General features: G+C 41.1%; 1 protein-coding gene across 29 annotated transcripts in view; it reads right to left on the bottom strand.

The window, feature by feature from the left end:
- SYNE1 (spectrin repeat containing nuclear envelope protein 1) overlaps positions 1 to 19,468 on the bottom strand; it is a 551,595-nt gene that overhangs the window by 59,322 nt on the left and 472,805 nt on the right. For 28 of the 29 annotated variants that reach the window (XM_051855247.2, XM_070073379.1, XM_070073388.1 and 25 more), the window contains 3 exons: positions 19,127 to 19,252; positions 15,690 to 15,845; positions 4,030 to 4,188 (listed from right to left, as the gene is read on the bottom strand). In XM_051855247.2, coding sequence (XP_051711207.2) covers positions 4,030 to 4,188; positions 15,690 to 15,845; positions 19,127 to 19,252 — 441 coding nt within the window. Of the gene's footprint in view, positions 1 to 4,029; positions 4,189 to 12,367; positions 12,489 to 15,689; positions 15,846 to 19,126; positions 19,253 to 19,468 lie in introns of those variants that run through there. The other variant, XM_070073394.1, reaches the window with a different exon arrangement.

The raw sequence follows: 19,468 nt of genomic DNA, 5'->3' as shown, positions 1-19,468 counted from the left end.
CAGCGCAGGGTCCTGTGTCGTTCCTCCACGAAGACGGGGAGCGACATAATGGTGCCGTGACTCGGATATGAAGCCTAGGCAGGGTTCAGTGTCGTTCCTCCACGAAGAGGGGGAGCGACAAATCATACAGACACAGATGTAACTGACATACGTAAGTGTGCTTGAGGGTTTGTCAGGATACTTGTGCAGAATATTTTAACAGTTTTTTCATTTGAAAGAGATTTTCTAGACAGTGCTGGTATTTTATAACACATAAATCAAGGACAAATTAACTCTTACCAACAATAGACACTCATTTTAGAGAATCAATAGGCCTCAAGCCTTCTTGATTTACCCTGTTTCTGTGCTAATTCCTTTTATATAGTCTACTTGTCAAAGAGAACCAGCTCCATATGTTCTGTTTGCATGAGATAGGTTTTAAGTGGAATGGTTTAAGTTGTGGTAAAAGGACCACTGCCACTCACCCCACGACCAATTTACTCTCTTGCCACAGTCACGGCATCCAATCGTTAGGATCAACCTTTTCATTTTTGGCTTAAACACCTGTTAGTTAACAAATATTTTCTCCATAAGCCAATATTATATGAGTGTGGATATTTTAATCTACTTTTGCTCTAAAGTTAATATCGTAACAATTTCCTCCCAAGTCATTTTACTTAAGTGTTGGTGAAATTTTATTCCATCCCAGTGCTGAGTGTTTTCCTCATGCCTGGGACCTCCGCCCAATAATCCATCATAAATTTGAGATGATTTCATTGAGAAGTGTTTATTTCCAAGGAATCACAATAAATCTTAAAAACTACTATGGTAAAAGTATTCCAAATGTGTTACCTTTTAAGTTAAGCTGTTTTTGAGTGCTAACACCAAGTAGACACTAGTATCTAAGGTTCAGTTTAATTATTTTTCTATGTCATCAACAGCAGCTCATGACAAGAGCCTAGGGTGATTACTGATGCCATAAACAAGAGTGTCAATTTGTTAAGTCAACAACAGGAGTCACTGTGCATTTACTCCTCGTGTAGGATCTCTGTCCTTAGTGTGCTGTACATTGAGATTTAATGCTATAACTAGTACTCAAATAGTATTTTTCACTTTATGTTTCTGTGTGGGAGCAAACTGTTGAAATCTTTACTTAATATATGCTAAACTGATCTTCTGTATATAAAGAGAATTGAACATGAATCTTGATGTGAATGGAAGGGGAGAGGGAGTGGGAAAGGGGAGGGTTGCGGGTGGGAGGGACGTTATGGGGGGGAAGCCATTGTAATCCATAAGCCGTACTTTGGAAATTTATATTCATTAAATATAAGTTAAAAAAAAAAAAAGATTTCCATTGTTCATTAGTTGCTTTACCCAAGTGGTAGTGGGAACCCAATTACTTGTACTATCTCTGCTTCCACCAATGCCTGCATTTTCAGGAAGCTGGAATCAGGAACCAGAATCTAGAATTGAACCCAAGCACTCTGATGTGGGACATGGGTATCTTAACTGCCAGAATAAATGACTGCTCTCTCATAACTTATTTTATATACTAACATGGTTAAATTTGCAAAATTTTGGCCGGCGCCGCAGCTCACTAGGCTAATCCTCTGCCTTGCGGTGCTGGCACACCAGGTTCTAGTCCCGGTCAGAGCGCCGGATTCTGTCCCGGCTGCCCCTCTTCCAAGACAGCTCTCTGCTGTGGCCAGGGAGTGCAGTGGAGGTTGGCCCAAGTGCTTGGGCCCTGCACCCCATGGGAGACCAGGAGAAGCACCTGGCTCCTGCCATTGGATCAGCGCGGTGCGCCGGCCGCAGCTCACCGGCCACGCCGGCCATTGGAGGGTGAACCAACGGCAAAGGAAGACCTTTCTCTCTGTCTCTCTCTCTCACACTGTCCACTCTGCCTGTCAAAAAAATTAAAAAAAAAAAAAACAGATTGTAAAATTTTTTACGTATTTTAAAGGCAGAGAGGCATAAAGAGGCAGAATGATCTCCTATATGCTAGTTCACTACCTGGAGGCCCACAACAGTTTGGCCTGGATCAAGCCAAAGTCAACAGTTGGTGATTCAGTTGGGTCTCCCATGTATATGGTGGAGGTTCAAGTACTTGAGCTATAACCACTACCTCTCAGGGTTCACATTAGTTGGAATGAGAAGTAGAGCCAGGACTTGAACCCAGGCACTCTGATATGGGGTAGCGGGGTCCCAAGCAGTATCTTAACTACTATGCCAAAAGTCTGACCCTAGAGTTAATATTTTAAAGAGTACTTCTAACATTATGCTAAATAACAAATTATCTACAAAAAAGCTAAAATTTTTGTTTTAATTATATTTGTATTACAACAATAGAGCCTTTGTCGTGTCTAGTGTACCATTCTTTAACACCCTGCAACTAGCAAAGAACTTCAGCAGATGTTAAAATGAAATCTGCATCATCTCAGCCATTTTAAACATAACAAATTATGATTTATATATTTTGCAATTTTAAGTAGAAACCTATAACACTATTAACATTACATGTTAACTTATAGATTTTTCCCTTTTCTTTTTTGGTTTTTTTTTTTTTTTTTTTTTTGGCAGGTAGAGTTATAGACAGTGAGAGAGAGAGAGAGAGAAAGGTCTTCCCTCCATTGGTTTACCCCCCAAATGGCCACCACGGACAGAACTACGCTAATCCGAAGCCAGGAGCCAGGTGCTTCTTCCTGGTCTCCCATGTGGGTGCAGGAGCCCAAGCACTTGGGCCATCCTCCACTGCCCTCCTGGGTCACAGCAGAGAGCTGGACTGGAAGAAGAGCAACCAGGACTAGAACCAGTGCCCATATGGGATGCCGGTGCCACAGGCGGAGGATTAGCCAAGTGAGCCATGGCGCCGGCCCCACCTTTTTCTCTATATGTGTTCATGGATAAAGGTAATTTTTCCTAACAATCTATTTTTTCAGGATAAATGAAACTGTAATTCATTCACTTAGTAAATACTGAATGTTTATAAGAAAAAGTTAGGCATGGCCCTGGGTGCAGGGGAGATAACACTGAACAAGAAAGACAAAGGTTATTGTCCAGTGAAGCTTACAGACCAGTGAGGATTCCATTCTAAACAGACATTGAAGCAATAAATACAAAAAGTGTAGCGTACATCAGGTGGTGACATGTGCTAATGGAAAGCATAAGCCAAAACATTAAAATGATTACTTGTTCAAAACCAATGTGGAAATTACACTTAAATCATCAGAAATAGTATATATGCTATTAAATTTGATCAGCCCTATATAGACCAATAATTGTTCCAATCCAAATGAATATATAAAATAAGTTCATCAGATAAATAAAACTTGAAAATAATATGAAGCCAAAATTATCAGGAAATTCTTCATTCCTATTTATGGTCTTTTTAAACCATATTTTATGGATAAAAATGTTATTTTAAGCGATCTTAAGATTTTTTTTTTTTTAGTTCTCTAGTGATTTTGCTTTTTCAAAAGAAAACAATGCTAAGACAAATGATTTCTACTGAAAGCATGGCTAAAACACAAAATGTTGAGCAGTACCAATAGATAATCTATTCCATCACAGATAGAAAATACCCTATATATTTTAGAAATAAAGAAAGTTTATTTTTAAAAGATGAAATGTTTAAAATATAGCATTGCTTTTCCCAGACAGTAACTGTGAGTAAGCTGGCCCTCTTTTCCATGGATCCCACATCTGTGGGTTTCTACCAACTTCGGATTTAAAATATTTGGGGGAAAATTGTGCCTGTTCTGAACATGCACAGATTATTTCTGTTGTCATCATTCCCTAAACAATCCAGTATAACATCTATTGACAAAGTATTACATTGGATTTGGTCATGTAAGTAATCTACAGACGGTTTAAGCATATGGGAAAACTGTGCAGGTTATATGCAAATACTACATTGTTTCACATAAGGGACTTGAGCACCCACAGATGTTGACATTTGCAGGGTTTGCAGGACTCACGTCCAGGATTACTGATAGATGCCTGCACTTTTTGCACACAAAGAAGAGTGAAAACATGGGTAGCATCCCATACCTTTCTGAGCTTCTGTATCATATCTTCAATGAGAATATCTCCATTCTGAGCGACCTTGCTTTCCATCTGAGTCAACCATTCACAGAGCTCCTTGTTCTTCTCACTGAAGACTGCCCATTCATTCAGTCTTTCACCCACTTGCTGCCGCCGCAAGGAGACCTAAAAAGTTCAAAATGTGAGGATATGCAAAAAAGGATAATGAGTACTTACTTCCTAAAAAATCTCTAACTGGACCATGTTGGGTGGACTAACGTGAGCAGTGGTTGCCCACCTCTTTAGACCACTGTTTCCTGAAGTACAGGATTTGCTATCAAATCAACGTGGGAGACCTTGAACCCTTCACTCTAATTTTTCCCCACAAAACTCACATGTAGAATAATCCAAGTACACACATTTTTTAGCTTAGCTTTGCTACATGATCAATGGATGTATTTACATGATCGGTGGATGTATTTTTCCAAAAAAAGGAGGTGGGGGAGTTGGAAAGAATAGGGAAAGAAAGAAAAGAAAAAGGGAAAATGAAATGAAGGCAGAATAAAAGAAGAAAAAGGGCAAGAAAGAACAAAGAGGAAAGAAAAAGGGAAAGTGTAAATAAAAATAGGGAAAGAAGAAAAGTGGGAAGCCGCCATTGAGCCTCAAGTTTCTGCAGAGTGCAGCCAAGGAAGCACTGGAAGTACCCCAGAGTGGAACACGTGACTCCTGCAGCTAAGTTTGAAAGGGACAGTTTTATTTGGGGCAATTTTACTGCTGTTTTTTCATTCATTTATGTTTGCATCTTTTCCTTTTTTCTGAGAACTTTATTGGGCTATATTCACATACTGTACAATTCACTGGATTTTAGTGTATTAACAGTGTTGTGCAACTATCACCACAATCTGCCATAAGATCCAGCAATCCCACTTCTGGATGTGTATCTGAAGGAAATGAAATCAGCACACAAGGTATCTTCACTCCTATTCACAGTAGTCAAGATGTGGAATCAACCTACGGGTCCATCTCTAAATGAATGATGAAGAAAATGTGGTATATACACAAGATGGAATCTTATTTAGCCATACAAATGAAAAATTAATAACATTTCCAGCAAAATAGAATCAGAGATTTTTATGTGAAGTGAAATAGACAAGACACAGAACGACAAATACCACATGTTACCTGTCGCTCCCCCATTCGCGGAGGAACGACACTAGACCCTGTGCTGTTCTTTCTGCCTGGCTCTTCTCGGGTTAGCTGCCATTCGTTCCCTCACTCGCGGAGGAACGACGCCATCCCGGGTTAGCTGCCGACCCCTCCACCTCCCTGGAGGGGCGGCATCCCCCGCCGCTTTCCCCGCTTCCGCGGAGGAGTGGCACACTGCCGGCCGGCTCTCTCGGGGTTCCTCAGATGTTCCTCAGGTGTTCCTTCAGATGTTCCTGGTGCATGTTGTCTCTCTCCTCCTTTATAGTCCTCTTCCACCAATCCCAACTCTGCTACCCACATGCCGAGTACGCTGCTCTCCTCCAATCAGGAGCAGGATCAGCTCCTGCAGCTTATCAAACTGATGAGGCAGCTGCGTAGTTGTTTGCTCCTCCCCAGCACCATATTGTGGGAGAGCAGATGCATAGAATAAGTCTTAATTCCAGTAATTTAGTCTAGTCTCAGTTGCTCCCCACAGTTCCCCCTTTCTTTTTATTCTTTGGCGTTGATACGCGCCTGTCTTCGGTGCCCCGCGGCACACACTCTGCTCTGCTCAAGTTGCCCACAGGTGCTTACAAGCCTACCAATCAGGCAAACCGAATCCGGGTCCTCTCTTCGCCATGTTGTGAGGTTTTTAGGCGCTGATGCGTGCCTGTGTTCGGTGCCCTGCAGTGCATGCTCTGCCTGCCCACAGGTGCTTACCACCTTACTAATCAGGCAGACTGAATCCGAGCCTTTTCATTGCTGTATTGTGGGGAGACTTATTGATGTTGATTTGTGCCTATCTTCGGTGACCTGCGGCGCATACTCTGCCTGCAGGTGCTAACCGCCTTACTAATCAGGCAGACCGAATCCGAGCCTTCTCATTGCAGTGTTGTGGGGAGACTTATTGATGTTGATTCGTGCCTGTCTTAGGTGACCTGCAGCACATACTCTAACTGCCTCCAGGTGTATACCGCCTTACTAATCAGGCAGACCGAATACAAGCCCTCTCATTGCCGTGTTGTGGGGAGGCCTTATTTTTCTCTATTTCTCTATCTTCGGGCATTCCTATTTCTCTTATTTTACTTCTATCTGCCAGCATTCCTATTTCTCTCATTTTACTTCTATACTTCTGTTTCTCTTATCCCCGCGGCTTCCCGGCGCCCGCCCTGCAGCGGCTTCCCGGCTCTGCACGGCTTCAGCCCGCGCTTATCTGCGCGGCTTCCTGGCTTCGCAAGCGCTCCGCGCCCTTCGCGCGGCACCACGGCCTCCGCGCTAGCCCCACGCTTCCTATCTATTCGCGCCCTGCGTGCTCTCTCTGCACTTGGCAGCTTCCACGAATCACAGCCTAGCTCACGTTTCTGCTACCGGTTTAATCTTCAGTCTAAGTTCCCCGGGCTAACCTGACGAATTCCAACCTAGCTTACATCTCCGCTTTTCGGTTTGGTTTCCCGTCTTTTGCTCCCCGGGCTAATCTGATGGATCCCAACCTAGTTTACCTCTCCGCTTCCAGTTTGGCTTCCCGTCTTTTGCTCCCCGGGCTGACTTGACGAATTCCAACCTAGCTTCGGCCTACCCCTGCAGCTTCATTTTCCCTAGCTTATATTTTTCCCTACCTGGTACATTTCCTAGCTTTCTTCCAACAATATTTCTCATTTCTCCTGGCTTCTCCCCACAGTCTGTATCCAAGTCTATGTTTCTTCTAGCTTTCACTTTCAACCTTAGATTTCTCCTAGCTTCTCCCCGTAGTCCGTATCCGAGTTTGTTTTTTCTAGCGTTCACTTTCGCTTTCAATCCTAACTTCTTCCGGCACTTTTTCCATCCATCTTTTCCCTAGGCTCTTCCCTAGTCTCTCTCCGGTATTTTCCCGCTTCTTCCCTCCTAGGTTTCATATCCGAGTCACAGCACCATTATCCCTCCTAGACTTCATATCCGAGTCACAGCACCATTATGTCGCTCCCCCATTCGCGAAGGAACGCACTAGACCCTGCGCTGTTCTTTCTGCCTCGCCCTTCCCAGGTTAGCTGCCGACGCTCACTCGTGGAGGAACGACGCTGTCCCGGGTTAGCTGCTGGCCCCTCCACCTCCGTGGAGGGGCGGCAGAGGGGCGGCACCCCCTGCCGCTTTCCCCGCTTCCGTGGGGGAGCGGCACACTGCTGGCCGGCTCTCTTGGGGGCTGCTCAGGTGTTCCTTCAGATAGATGTTCCCCTTAGATGTTCCTGGTGCATGTTGTCTCTCTCCTCCTTTATAGTCCTCTTCCACCAATCCCAACTCTGCTGCCCACACACCGAGCACGCTGCTCTCCTCCAATCAGGAGCAGGATCAGCTCCTGTAGCTTATCAGTTGAATTGGCGAGAGGCAGCTGCATAGAAGTTTACTCCTCCCCAGCGCCATATTGTGGGAGAGCAGATGCATAGAATAAGTCTTAATTCCAGTAACTTAGTCTAGTCTCAGTTGCTCCTCACACTTTGTTAATGAAAGAGATAGTAAGATTCTACTTTCTTGTATGCACTTACCAGTTATATCAGTGGGTCAGGTGGTAACACTACAGATTGTGTTCCAAAGTAGTTGTGCTATTTTTATATTCCCATCAGCAACAGGATCCCAATTCCTCCACAGCCTCATCAGTATTTGTCTGTGAATTTGATAGCAATCCTAGGATTGTGAAGTGCTTTTGATTTATAGTTCCCTAGTGGCTAATGATGCTGAGAATATTTTCATATTTCTTTGCCACCTGTATACCTTCTTTTTGGAAAACTAGTCAAATTCTTTGTCCATTTAAAAAATTTGGCTGTCTTTAATAATGAATTATACAAGTTCCTTATATACTATTGGTACAATGGGACTGTTTTCTTACTTTTAGGTGTAAAACTACTCCACAATTCTAAAGTTCTCTTAATTTGTAATACTCTGTTTTGAACTATATTGTTTGAACTACTATTGACTGTTTCTAGTTGAACAGCAAAAACATAATATGATTTCAGTGGTAAGGCTGAAAATGTTTTTCTGTACATCCTATCGACAATGCTAGCAATTCTACCATTGATTCCTCTGTATTAAACATTTGTCTACTGATTTTCTCTTTCCACTCAGAATTTCTTGTGGAAAAGTTTAAAAACAGAGATGCTGAAAGAATTATGTGGTAAAGATTTATGATATACTCCTTGAGTCTAAAATTGCTAACATTTTGCTTTTAATACATATATTTCTTTATCAATCCATTTACTTTATTATGTATTTTAATTTCCTTTTAAAGATGAAAATGAAAATATTTGTATGGTACCATGGTGGACTGTGTTAGTGATTAGACAGATAAGATTTAAAGTCTCAGAGGACTCCAAATGTCTGTGATTCTACATCTAAGAAAACAGAATTGCCCATGAGCTTAGGGCCAGCATTAGGTAGAGTGAGTTATCTGGAGAGTAAGCCAACATTAGAAATGAAATGCCAACATTAGAAATTCATTTTCTGTGAGTTAACTACAACTTTTTAAAATAAACATTTCTCTGCTTTATGCAACACACATGAATCCATTAAGTATTTCCTCAATACTTATGGTGTCATTAGTATAGTATAACTTACCACTTAATTGTTGTTGCTTGAATACTACAGTTCAGCCAAAGGCTGGATACTAAAATGAATGAAAATAGCTAAGAAAGTGCAGGTCAAGAAATTTTAGAGGGGCCTGCGCTGTGTTACAGCAAGTTAAGCCGCACCGGCAGCCCTGGCTTCAGTTCCAGCTGCTTCTCTTTTGAACCAGCTCCCTGCTAATGTGCCTGGGAAAAGCAGCAGAAGACGAGGCCCCTGCCACCAATGTGGGAAACCCGGAAGAAGCTCCAGGTGCTTGGCTTCGGCCTGGCCTGGCCCCAGCTGTTGCTACCATTTGGGAAAGTAAACGAGCAGATACAATTTTGTTCTGTCTCTCCTTCTCTCTAACTCTGGCTATCAAATAAATAAATCTTGGGGAAAAAATTTTTGTGGAACATGGGATCAAAAGATAAATTAAAGAGGCCAGTGCTGTGGCGCAGCAGGTTAAAGCTATGGCCCGCAGGGTCAGCATCCTGTATAGGTGTCTGTTCAAGAACAAGATGCTCCACTTCTGATCCAGCTCCCTGCTGATGCACCTGGGAAAGCAGTTGAGGATGGCTCCAGTCCTTGGGCTCCTGCACCCTAAAAGAAGCTCCTGGCTCCTGGCTTCAGCCTGACCCAGCCCTGATTATTGTGACCATTTGGGGTGTGAACCAGTAGATGGAAGATTTGTCTCTAACTCAGCCTTTCAAACAAACAAATCTTTTTTAAAAGATAAAAAAGAAGTTTTAGAGACAACCTTTACCTTAAAATTTTTTTTTTGACAGGCAGAGTGGATAGTGAGAGAGAGAGACAGAGAGAAAGGTCTTCCTTTTGCTGTTGGTTCACCCTCCAATGGCCGCCACGGCTGGCGCGCTGAGGCCGGCGCACCGCACTGATCCAATGGCAGGAGCCAGGTGCTTCTCTGGTCTCCCATGGGGTGCAGGGCCCAAGCACTTGGGCCATCCTCCACTGCCTTCCCGGGCCACAGCAGAGAGCTGGCCTGGAAGAGGGGCAACCGGGACAGAATCCGGCACCCAGACTGGGACTAGAACCTGGTGTGCCAGCGCTGCAAGGTGGAGGATTAGCCTATTGAGCCGCGGCGCCGGCCTTTTACCTTAAATTTTTAAAGTAGTCAGAAAATTAATAAAAGAGTGTTTGATGCAAAGGAATCATTTGTGGAATATCTAACATCATCCATAGGATTGCAGAGGAACATTTTTAAGCAGAGAAAATGAATACACTGGATATTGGGATTCAATGATGTCCAAAACAGCTGAGGTCTTTTTAGAAATATTGAGGATTATTATCAATACACAGTTTTTCTTAAGTGTTGAAACTTAACTGAAAAGTGATTGCTGTTAAATATAACAGAGGGAATAAGAGAAGGAAGAGATGTGCAATTCGGGACATGCTCAAGCTGACTTGCCCCAAACAGTAGAGTTAGAAACATACCAGGGGATTCCAATTCAATCCCATCATGGTGGCATGTACCAATGCCATCTCACTAGTCCCAGTGATCAATTTCTGTTCACAATTGATCATAATGATAGGACTAAGAGCCAAAGGGATCACATGAAGAAGACTAGTGTCTGCAAATACTAGCTGGTAGAATCAAAAAGGGAGAGAACAATCCAACATGGGAAGCAGGATACACAAGCAGACTCATAGAATGGCAGATGTCCTAAACAGCACCTGGCTTCAGAATCAGCCCTTAAGGCATGCGGATCCGGCTGAAGAGCCCATGAGAGTATTTCAGGCATGGAAAGCCAAAACACTCTGGCAAAAAAAAAAAAAAAAAAAAAAAAAAAAAAAAAAAAAAAACCACAAAAAACAACCTAAATGAAAGATCACTGAGTGAGATCCCAGTGAAAAGAACAGGTCATCAAAGGAGGAGGTACCTTTCTCTGAAGGGAGGAAAGAACTTCCACTTTAACTATGACCTTGTCTAAAGATCAGAGTTGGTGAACTCAAAAGGCTTCCATAGCCTTGGCAACTCATGACAAGAGCCTAGGGTGATTACTGATGCCAGAAACAAGAGTGTCAATTTGTTAAGTCAACAACAGGAGTCACTGTGCACTTACTCCTCATGTAGGATCTCTGTCCTTAATGTGCTGTACATTGTGATTTAATGCTATAACTAGTACTCAAACAGTATTTTTCACTTTGTGTTTCTGTGTGGGAGCAAACTGTTGAAATCTTTACTTAATATATGCTAAACTGATCTTCTGTATATAAAGATAATTGAAAATGAATCTTGATGTGAATGGAAGGGGAGAGGGAGCGGGAAAGGGGAGGGTTGCGTATGGGAGGGAAGTTATGGGGGAGGGAAGCCATTGTAATCCATAAGCTGTGCTTTGTAAATTTATATTCATTAAATAAACGTTAAAAAAAGAAATTTAGCAAATAAACAACAGAGCTAATCTAAAAAAAAAAGAAATATTGAGGATTATAGGTCAATTGAGTAATACGAGTGCTAAATGAAAAATAAAAATAACCATGTCAATTGTAAAGAAAAAAGCCTTCTTCCCATTGAAATCCTAATACATTTTGGTAATGTTTAGTTTAACTCAACTAGAAACATGTGCAGGACAGTGCTGAAGAGCATAATCCTTCACTATGCTTCAAACACTCCTTTTATTTCTAACATTGAGAACAGAATGAGTTCTGAGCTTCTGTTTCAATTCTTCTAAGATTTGGATTGTCTTATAGATATGACTTTTCTCATTTTCATTCATAGACTGTTACCAGCAGGATTCTGGTTGGTAACTGAATTTCTTGATCAACTGATATAAGCTGAAATTACATTTTCATAATTGCTAGATGCTTTCTAAGAAAAAGTTAGAAACTGTAATCATTCATATTTAAGATGAACAGGTGCATAGCTTTCCCCTGAGTACTTCCACTCTGAGTAGCGTCCCCTAAATTTGATCATGAGCTAAGAATGCATTCTAGGGCTTCTTTCACCAATATCTGCAGGGAGGGTGACTACATAATAGAAAAATATTACTTTGAGAGGTGGGTATTATTATCACTGTTCCAGAACAAGGAGGGTGAAGGTTGAACAAATCTTAGGCATCTGTCTATCGTTAGCTTAAGACAAGACCAGCAGGGCTGCAAAATAATCTTATGATCAAACATCTAGAAGCAACTGAGATTCAAAAATGGTCTTATCACTTCCTAGTGGTGTGACCAGGGCAAGGTTATTTATCATCTCTAAGCCCATTCTCTTCATTTGTAAGTTAATCTTACATGTGTTTTAAAATTCATTAACAAATATTTATTATTTGTAGCACATGAGAGTCAAGCTGGCCGTTATGACACTCCACCACTACTCTTACTGCTACAACATGTGACTACAGGGCATCATCTAAGTTTGTTTCCTCCTTGACAATCCTGTATTCAACATCTACACTAAGAAGCTTGGATATTTGTCTCTGCTGTTTATCCTGCACCGTGAAAGTGCTGTGTACATTTGCTTGCTGTGGAGGTACAGCTGAAATAAGAATCAGGAGGGCCACAACCAGGGCTAAAATCTTTTCAAAAAGATGTCAGTTCAAAAGCAGGCAGCATCTTGCTTTAGTTTCTAAATCTCATGCTTAAGCTGCATGGTAAGTGGGCATTACTGTCCTTTTCTTTCGATGCAGTCAAAAATCCTCAAATGATTTATCAACTCAGCACACGTTATGGTTTATGAAGGGCACAAATACACTGTATTTCCTCTAGAGTGACAGCTGAACAGGAAATACATCCTTTTTTACTTTAAATATTTTTACCACGACATCTAAAAAAATTCAACATGCAATTATAGCATATTTATATATATATATTTATATATATAACATGTTTATATTTCTGCCAGAATTACAAACAAATCTACAACCAAACACAAGAATAAAAACGAGTAAAATTCACGGCTGTCCACAGGCAGCGCTGATCACCTGGGGATTGTGTTGGAAAATCAGATCCTATCATACATTCACCCTCCCTGGCAAGGTTTACTTACGGCCTGTCTTCTTAATTCTCACCTGTAGTCCCAGTTACCTCTAACTTCTCACCAACTGCTTCATTTGGAATAGGAACAGACTGCTTGCTCTTTTACACAGACAGTGCCATGTTTAACTAGAGCTTTTGAATTCTACAACGAGACAGAGGCACAAGCTCATTTCCTTTTGTGGTTTCATACTTGACAGAAGTTCACCGGAAATAACTTACTCAAAAACTAACAGCTAGTCTACTTCCTTTCTTACAGTTATATCCTGGTAAACTTGATTAAACTTACGACTAAACTCTCAGTAGTTTAAATAACTGTATTTAGTTGAAGTAATATGGGATACTTTGGGTTCATCTCTTAAGACACTCCAATATAGGTAGTTTCCAGAAACACTTTAGACTCAATTGGCTGCTTCTTTTTTACTTCTTAATCTACCCACAAGTGCAAAGTACTAATCTCCTCACAGCACATCAGATGATCAAGAGTCACTTCCCAAATGCATTTTGAAACAGACTGTTGCCTTCGTATATCTACATTTCGTGGATAGTTTTACAATATGTGGATATATAATTTAACAATTAATAGTAAGACTTGCTATTTTTAAAATGTTTATTTTCTAAATGTTTTCAATTTTAAAAAAAAATTTTTTTCATCTACTTGTTAGTCAGAGGGGGCAGAGATAAATTTTCTATCTGCTGGTTCACTCCACAAATGTGTGCAACAATCAGTGCTGGGCCAGGCTGAAACCAGGAGTCCAGACCTCCATCCATTTGCCACCCACATGGGAGACCAGGATGGAATTCCAGGTTCCTGGTTTTAGCCTGGTCCAGCCCTGGTCATTGTGGCCATTTGGAGAGTGAGCCAGCAGATGGAAGATCTCTTTCCCTCTCTGTGTCTGTCCCTCTTCTCCATCAATCTACCTCTCAAACAAACAAATTTTTAAAAAATTAAAATGAAGAAAAACAGATGGGTAGGCTCACAAAAGTAAATGGATAAAGCTATGACAATTTCTTATTATTTGTACCCACCAAATATATTTATAAGGCATATCATAAGGTCTTTATATCATAAAAGTATAGAAAAATTTACTGTTGATAATGTACTACTTTCAGATTAAAGAATTCAGGAAAAAAAAAATAAGTATTGTGAATAGTGTTACTACATTCCACGAATAACTCCATGTGTCTCAGTTTTCGTTGAGAATACTGAACTCTGACAAGTAGGTATGTCCATTTTGAACCCAAGTCACTAGACTTTTTGAAAGTCATCTCTTGCACATCTGCTGTTTAAAAGTATATTTTCAGAAGAAACTTCCTACCTACCACATGTGCTCCAGGTCTTCCTCTGGTCCATGGTCTAAGAAATATCTGGAGTTTTAATTTAAATATACAGAGAGAAATTTCCCAAAGAATTCATTTGTTGTTGATGTCAAATAAAGGCAAAGGCCTTGAGCCTCTTACACTGTTTAATGGTTCCCAAAGAGCAAGAATAAGCATCTTTAATGTCAGAAACAGTAGGGAGAAGGGCCATGAAGAGAGATTCCAGGGCAGAAAGGTTGGCATGGCATACAAAGCATGAGTCTGGGGTGAACACTAAGGAGCCCCTCTGCAACAGCCTCTGGCTCAGCTTTCCAACACCTGCTTGTCCCCAGCTAGGACCTAGGTGGACGTTTACTTGAGCTGCAACCTCATCAACACATCTGTCCGTTCCCTCCACACTGGTCTGTCTCCTTTACTCTCAGTTCAGAGCTCAGTTTGAGATCCATTACAAGGAACATCTCCTGTATTCCCTGCAATCCACACTGCTCAAAGCTTTCCAACATCTTCATACATTTGTATACATTGTTGTTACCTGTTTATACTTTGCTTTCCTCCTAACTGCATAGAATTTCTAGCCTAAACTCAATTGTAAACCTGATGGTAGGAACAAGTATTAAAGGAACAAGACAGGAGCTGGCGCCGTGACGCAATAGGTTAATCCTCCGCCTGCAGTGTCAGCATCCCATATGGGCGCCGCTTCTAGTCCTGGCTGCCACTCTTCCAGTCCAGCTCTCTGCTGTGGCCTGAGAGGGCAGTGGAGGATGGCCCAAATGCTTGGGTCCCTGCACCTGCATGGGAGACCAGGAAGAAGCACCTGGCTCCTGGCTTTGGATTGGCGCAGCTCCAGCCGTGGTGGCCATTTGGGGAGTGAACCAACGGAAGGAGCTGTCTCTCCCTCTCACTGTCTGTAACTCTACCTCTCAAATAAAGAAAAAAATCTTAAAAAATAAGAAGAAATAAAAATAAAAAGGAACAAGACAGACATGACCCCTGCATCATGAAGAGTGTGACCACAAAACCTTAGACAGCCACCTGCTCTGTACTTGGAAGCCTTTAGTTTGCTGTTCCATTTTGTCCGTGATGTCTTCTCACTGTCTTTCCCCCAATATTTCCTTTTGATTTCAAACTCAAAAATTTACCTGATTTTAAGGTATTGTGCAAATAGAAAATAATCAACAAGTAAAAGTAAAAGTACCATACATCTATGAGTTACTAGAAAACAACTCTAGTAAGTCACAAGTAATGATAAATCTTGTTTGTGAGCTAGCTCCACGGTGTTGCTGAAATTGTAAATAAAACAATGTGGGTTTTTTTTTTTTTCACACAGAGAATGGAGGAGACCACCAATATCTAACAAAAAGCGCACTTGTGAACCACAACATTATGTTTTCTCTTAATAATACCCCAGCCAAGAAAGGGAAAGAAAGATATTTCAGTTTAAACATATCTAAAACATAATGTTATGATACAATTGTCTAAATCAGAAACATTCTGGTTTTAACTATGGAGAACGTCCCTCATCCATACTGTTCTAGATGGATGGGTTCATACCTTTGACATTCTGAATCATCTCCCAGTTTTCCATCTTTATGAACTAATCCCATCTCTGGAACTTGCTTTACCTGGTGGCACAGTTCTTCCCACTGCCTTTGCAGAAGCTCAATGCGTTCGTTAAGGATGGAGATGTCATCGGCACTGATATAGGCTAAGAGAGTGTCCCTTAGCAGGGTCAGCTGTGTCAAGTCATCTGTCCAGCTTCCAACTGCATTTTCTAGCTCCTGGATTAAAAATAAAAGTGTCAATGATTTTGGAAGTGTTTTTGAATACCCTCTTGATTTGACTTCCTGTCCATCTCAGTGAACTTCAGCATCTACCTTGGATCTCCAGTACTTGCTTCCTAACAATCTGGTAAGTTACCAAGTTCATCTGGAAAAATACCAGGTTGCTCTCAGAATCTCCCTACTCTATTTACCATTTCACTGATAGTGATCGTATTCATGAAGTAATATGAATAGGTTGCTAAATGTAGCCTTCATTTCAAACACTGTAAGTTACTACATTCCGCAGTACATACTTATAATGAAATAGCTAAGTTCTGTTGCTGTCTCTACTCAAGAATAATGAACTGGGAGGGAGTTTGGCCTAGTGGTTAAGACAGCAGTTATCATGTCTCTGTCTCACAATTTTAGTACCTGGGTTTACTAACTGATTGCGTTTCCAAGTCACATTTCCTGCTAACGCAACCCATGGGAAGCATCAGTGATAGCTCCAGTAATAGGGCTCCTAAAACCCATGTGGGAGACAGGTACTGAGAGCCTGGCTTCTGGCTTTGACTCAGCCCCATTGCAGGCATTTGGGAAGTGAATTAGCAGATGGATGCTCTCTTACTCTGTCCCTCTAACTCTCAAATGAATGCTTTTTAAAAACAAATTTTTTAAGACGTACTGAATGCATTTTCTATAGGATCAAAGACTTCTTCAAGCTAACTAAAAAACAAACAAACAAAAAAAAACAAAAAAACAAAAAACAAACAAAAGATGTTCCTGTCCTTTGGGGAATGGTTTAGGAAAAAAAAAATACACATAACAATATTTGAATGAGTATTGAATGAGTAGACATTAGTTTTTGCAATGCTTTGCCAGTTGAGCAGTTTTGCAGTTTGTATAACTCTTCTCTGCCAGCTGTTGTTTCTGGAGTCCAGCTAATTTAGTGTGTGAACAGTGTGTTTCACACGGCTTTTTCCCATCTCTTTTTGTCTCCTCATACAGGAGACAAGTCTCCAAAGGCAAAGGGAATTAGCAATACTGGCTCAGGCTAACTTCACACGAGATTCAGGCAATCGGGGTTTTAGCCTAAATTTTCCAGGTAATTACTTTGTTTTGCTGCTAAGGGTGGTTTAAGAGAGTGCAGCAGAGAGCTGGACTGAAATGCACGCAGAGTGTTTTTGCCTTGGATTTGGGGAGATAAAAAAAATTGAGGTCCTGTGGTGACAGTATTTGGCAGAAAGACCAAACCACCCAAGTGAATTTAAAATGCAACGTTCAGTATATTACATTATGCAATATATTCTTACACATACTAAATTGTTATACCAATGGGAGAACTTTCTCTTCTGAATACAAATTTTTAGCTCCCAATGCCAGAATCAGATTTGCTGTTTGGGAACAATAGCAACTCAACCAGAATCCAACTGTTTCAGACTCACAGTTTCTGAGGAGTCTTCAAAGAGTTCATAGAAAATGCACAATATGGAAAAACTTTTCAAAAAAGGTTTGTGCCAAAGCAACTCTACCTTTAATTTTATTTTCCAATACCTTTTTGAAGTTCCCTCATATTTATCCATTTGGTGAATCAATGTGGTAAAAATATAGCCAGGCAACCCTGATACTTATAAGAAGTTATTCAATTTCTAGAAGCCTCAGTTTTCTGACCTTCAAAAGGGAATCAAAGGAATGCCGACACGAGCTTGTGTGAGCTAACACCAGCATAGTCACCGAAAGGTAAAAAGAACCTAACAAATGCCCACTTCTGCTTACCAGAAGTTTTCCTTACTAATTTTCTTATAAAATTACAATAGGTTTAAAAATAAAATTTTTAACCTGATAACCTTTGCATACTTGTTAAAATTACACTTCGAGATAATATTTCATTCATTATGTATGATATAAAATAATTTTTATTTACTACTTTTTCCTAAATCTGTCCCTCTCAAGTTTCAAAGAATATCCTTGAATTTTAACATCAAAGGAAAAATTCTTACACTCGCATCTTTTTAATGATTTCTAGCCTTCTTTAACAATTATAGTCTCCCAAACTTATCACTTCTTAGTCAATGTGAAGTGGAGAATTTGATAAAAGTCCTGGCCATATAATTATATGTAGAGTTTTAAACAGAATTGTCCTAGAACTACTGTTTGCAAATGGATACGTGTAAAGGTTTGTATGTGGTTTGTTCCCCATAGTTCCAGAGGGAACTATGTTAGAGGATTATTCTTCAGGGCAGTAGTACTGAGAGACTCTGGAACCCTTTAGAAGTGGGGTCAAGTGAGAGGTTCTTATTGGGTACAAGCTCTCAAAAGGGATTAAGGCAGCTCTGTGTGACTCCTTAGCGGTTTTTTGGACAGAGTTGTCATAAAAGCATGTAGCCAGCACCACCCTAGCTCTCTCCCTAGCTTCCTAGATTGAGATGTGATCACTTGCTCCTTTATACCCTCCTGATATTCCATTCTCTATGATATGCAGCAGCCAATAGGGCTCCCACTAGAATTGAACTAATACAGGTGCCAATCCCTTGAATCCCCCAAATTGTGTGCCAAATAAATCTCTTTTCTTCATGCTGTCAAGTATTTCATTATGGTAATTAAAAGATAATAACGGGAGAACATGTATAATTTGAAAGAAGGCATTAAGGGCCCTTGTGATACTATTACCACATTGCTCAGCAGGGAACTGATGATCAGGTGCCCACTTGAATACCCAGGTATGCCTGGAATGAATCCTACAGCCAGTAAGCAGTGCTAGTCTCCATGATCTCAGAATGCAGAGACAAGTCTATATCAGCCACTGATTTGCTTGAGTTAGATATACGGTGCTGATTAGAGCCATGATTAATTTAAGGATTGTATGTCTCCATGCATTACTGAGACCTGCTTGGGTCTGGGAGGCAAGGCATGTTTCTCCTAGGATCACTGTCTGCAGCTCTTCCGGGATGCTGATTCTTGGTCTTCCATCCACAAACTGGGCTCTTCTGCTGGAATGACTGCCCTGTGTGGATGCTTTAGAAAAATTGCTTTTATTGCTCTTGACACAGCTTTTAAACATCTTTTATGTAGTGTTTTAAATTTTCATTTGTTTCCTTGGGGTGTTCCGTAAACAAGTCTGAACTTTCATCAACTGCAATAAGTCAGCCAAGCCAGTTTTACCAGAGAGCTGTCTGTCCAATTGATAGCCAGGATCTGCCGGCAGACAGTTGTAGGAATTGGATGGGATTATGCTTTCAAAGGCATTAGCTCAGCAGCAACACTGTTGGGTCACTGGGCAACGACGGCCAGGAACTCACCTTGCAACGCATTTGCTCCGCATGGAGCTCCTCGTGGTGATCCGGCAGAGGCTGGGAAAGCGTCTTTTTGAAAGTGCGCAGTTTCTCCAGAGAATCAGCTATCCCTTTCTCACACTTTTCCCAGTCCTATAACAGGAGGAAAAAGAAATTATGTGGATATTTTTGAGGAGGAAATCAGAAAAGAATGGAAATATTTGAGAGAGAGGCAGGCAGACAGACAGAACTGCCTTCTGCTGGTTCATTCCCCAAAAACACACAATGATAGGGTTGGACCTAGGTTGGAGCCATGAGCCAGGAATTCAAACCAGGTGTCTCAAGTGGATGGCAGATACCCAACTACTT

Source organism: Oryctolagus cuniculus, chromosome 5 (assembly GCF_964237555.1).
Source record: "Oryctolagus cuniculus chromosome 5, mOryCun1.1, whole genome shotgun sequence".
Classification (NCBI taxonomy): domain Eukaryota; kingdom Metazoa; phylum Chordata; class Mammalia; order Lagomorpha; family Leporidae; genus Oryctolagus; species Oryctolagus cuniculus.
Note: the sequence above shows the minus strand (reverse complement) of the source record. Positions and strands in the feature narration are given on the sequence as shown.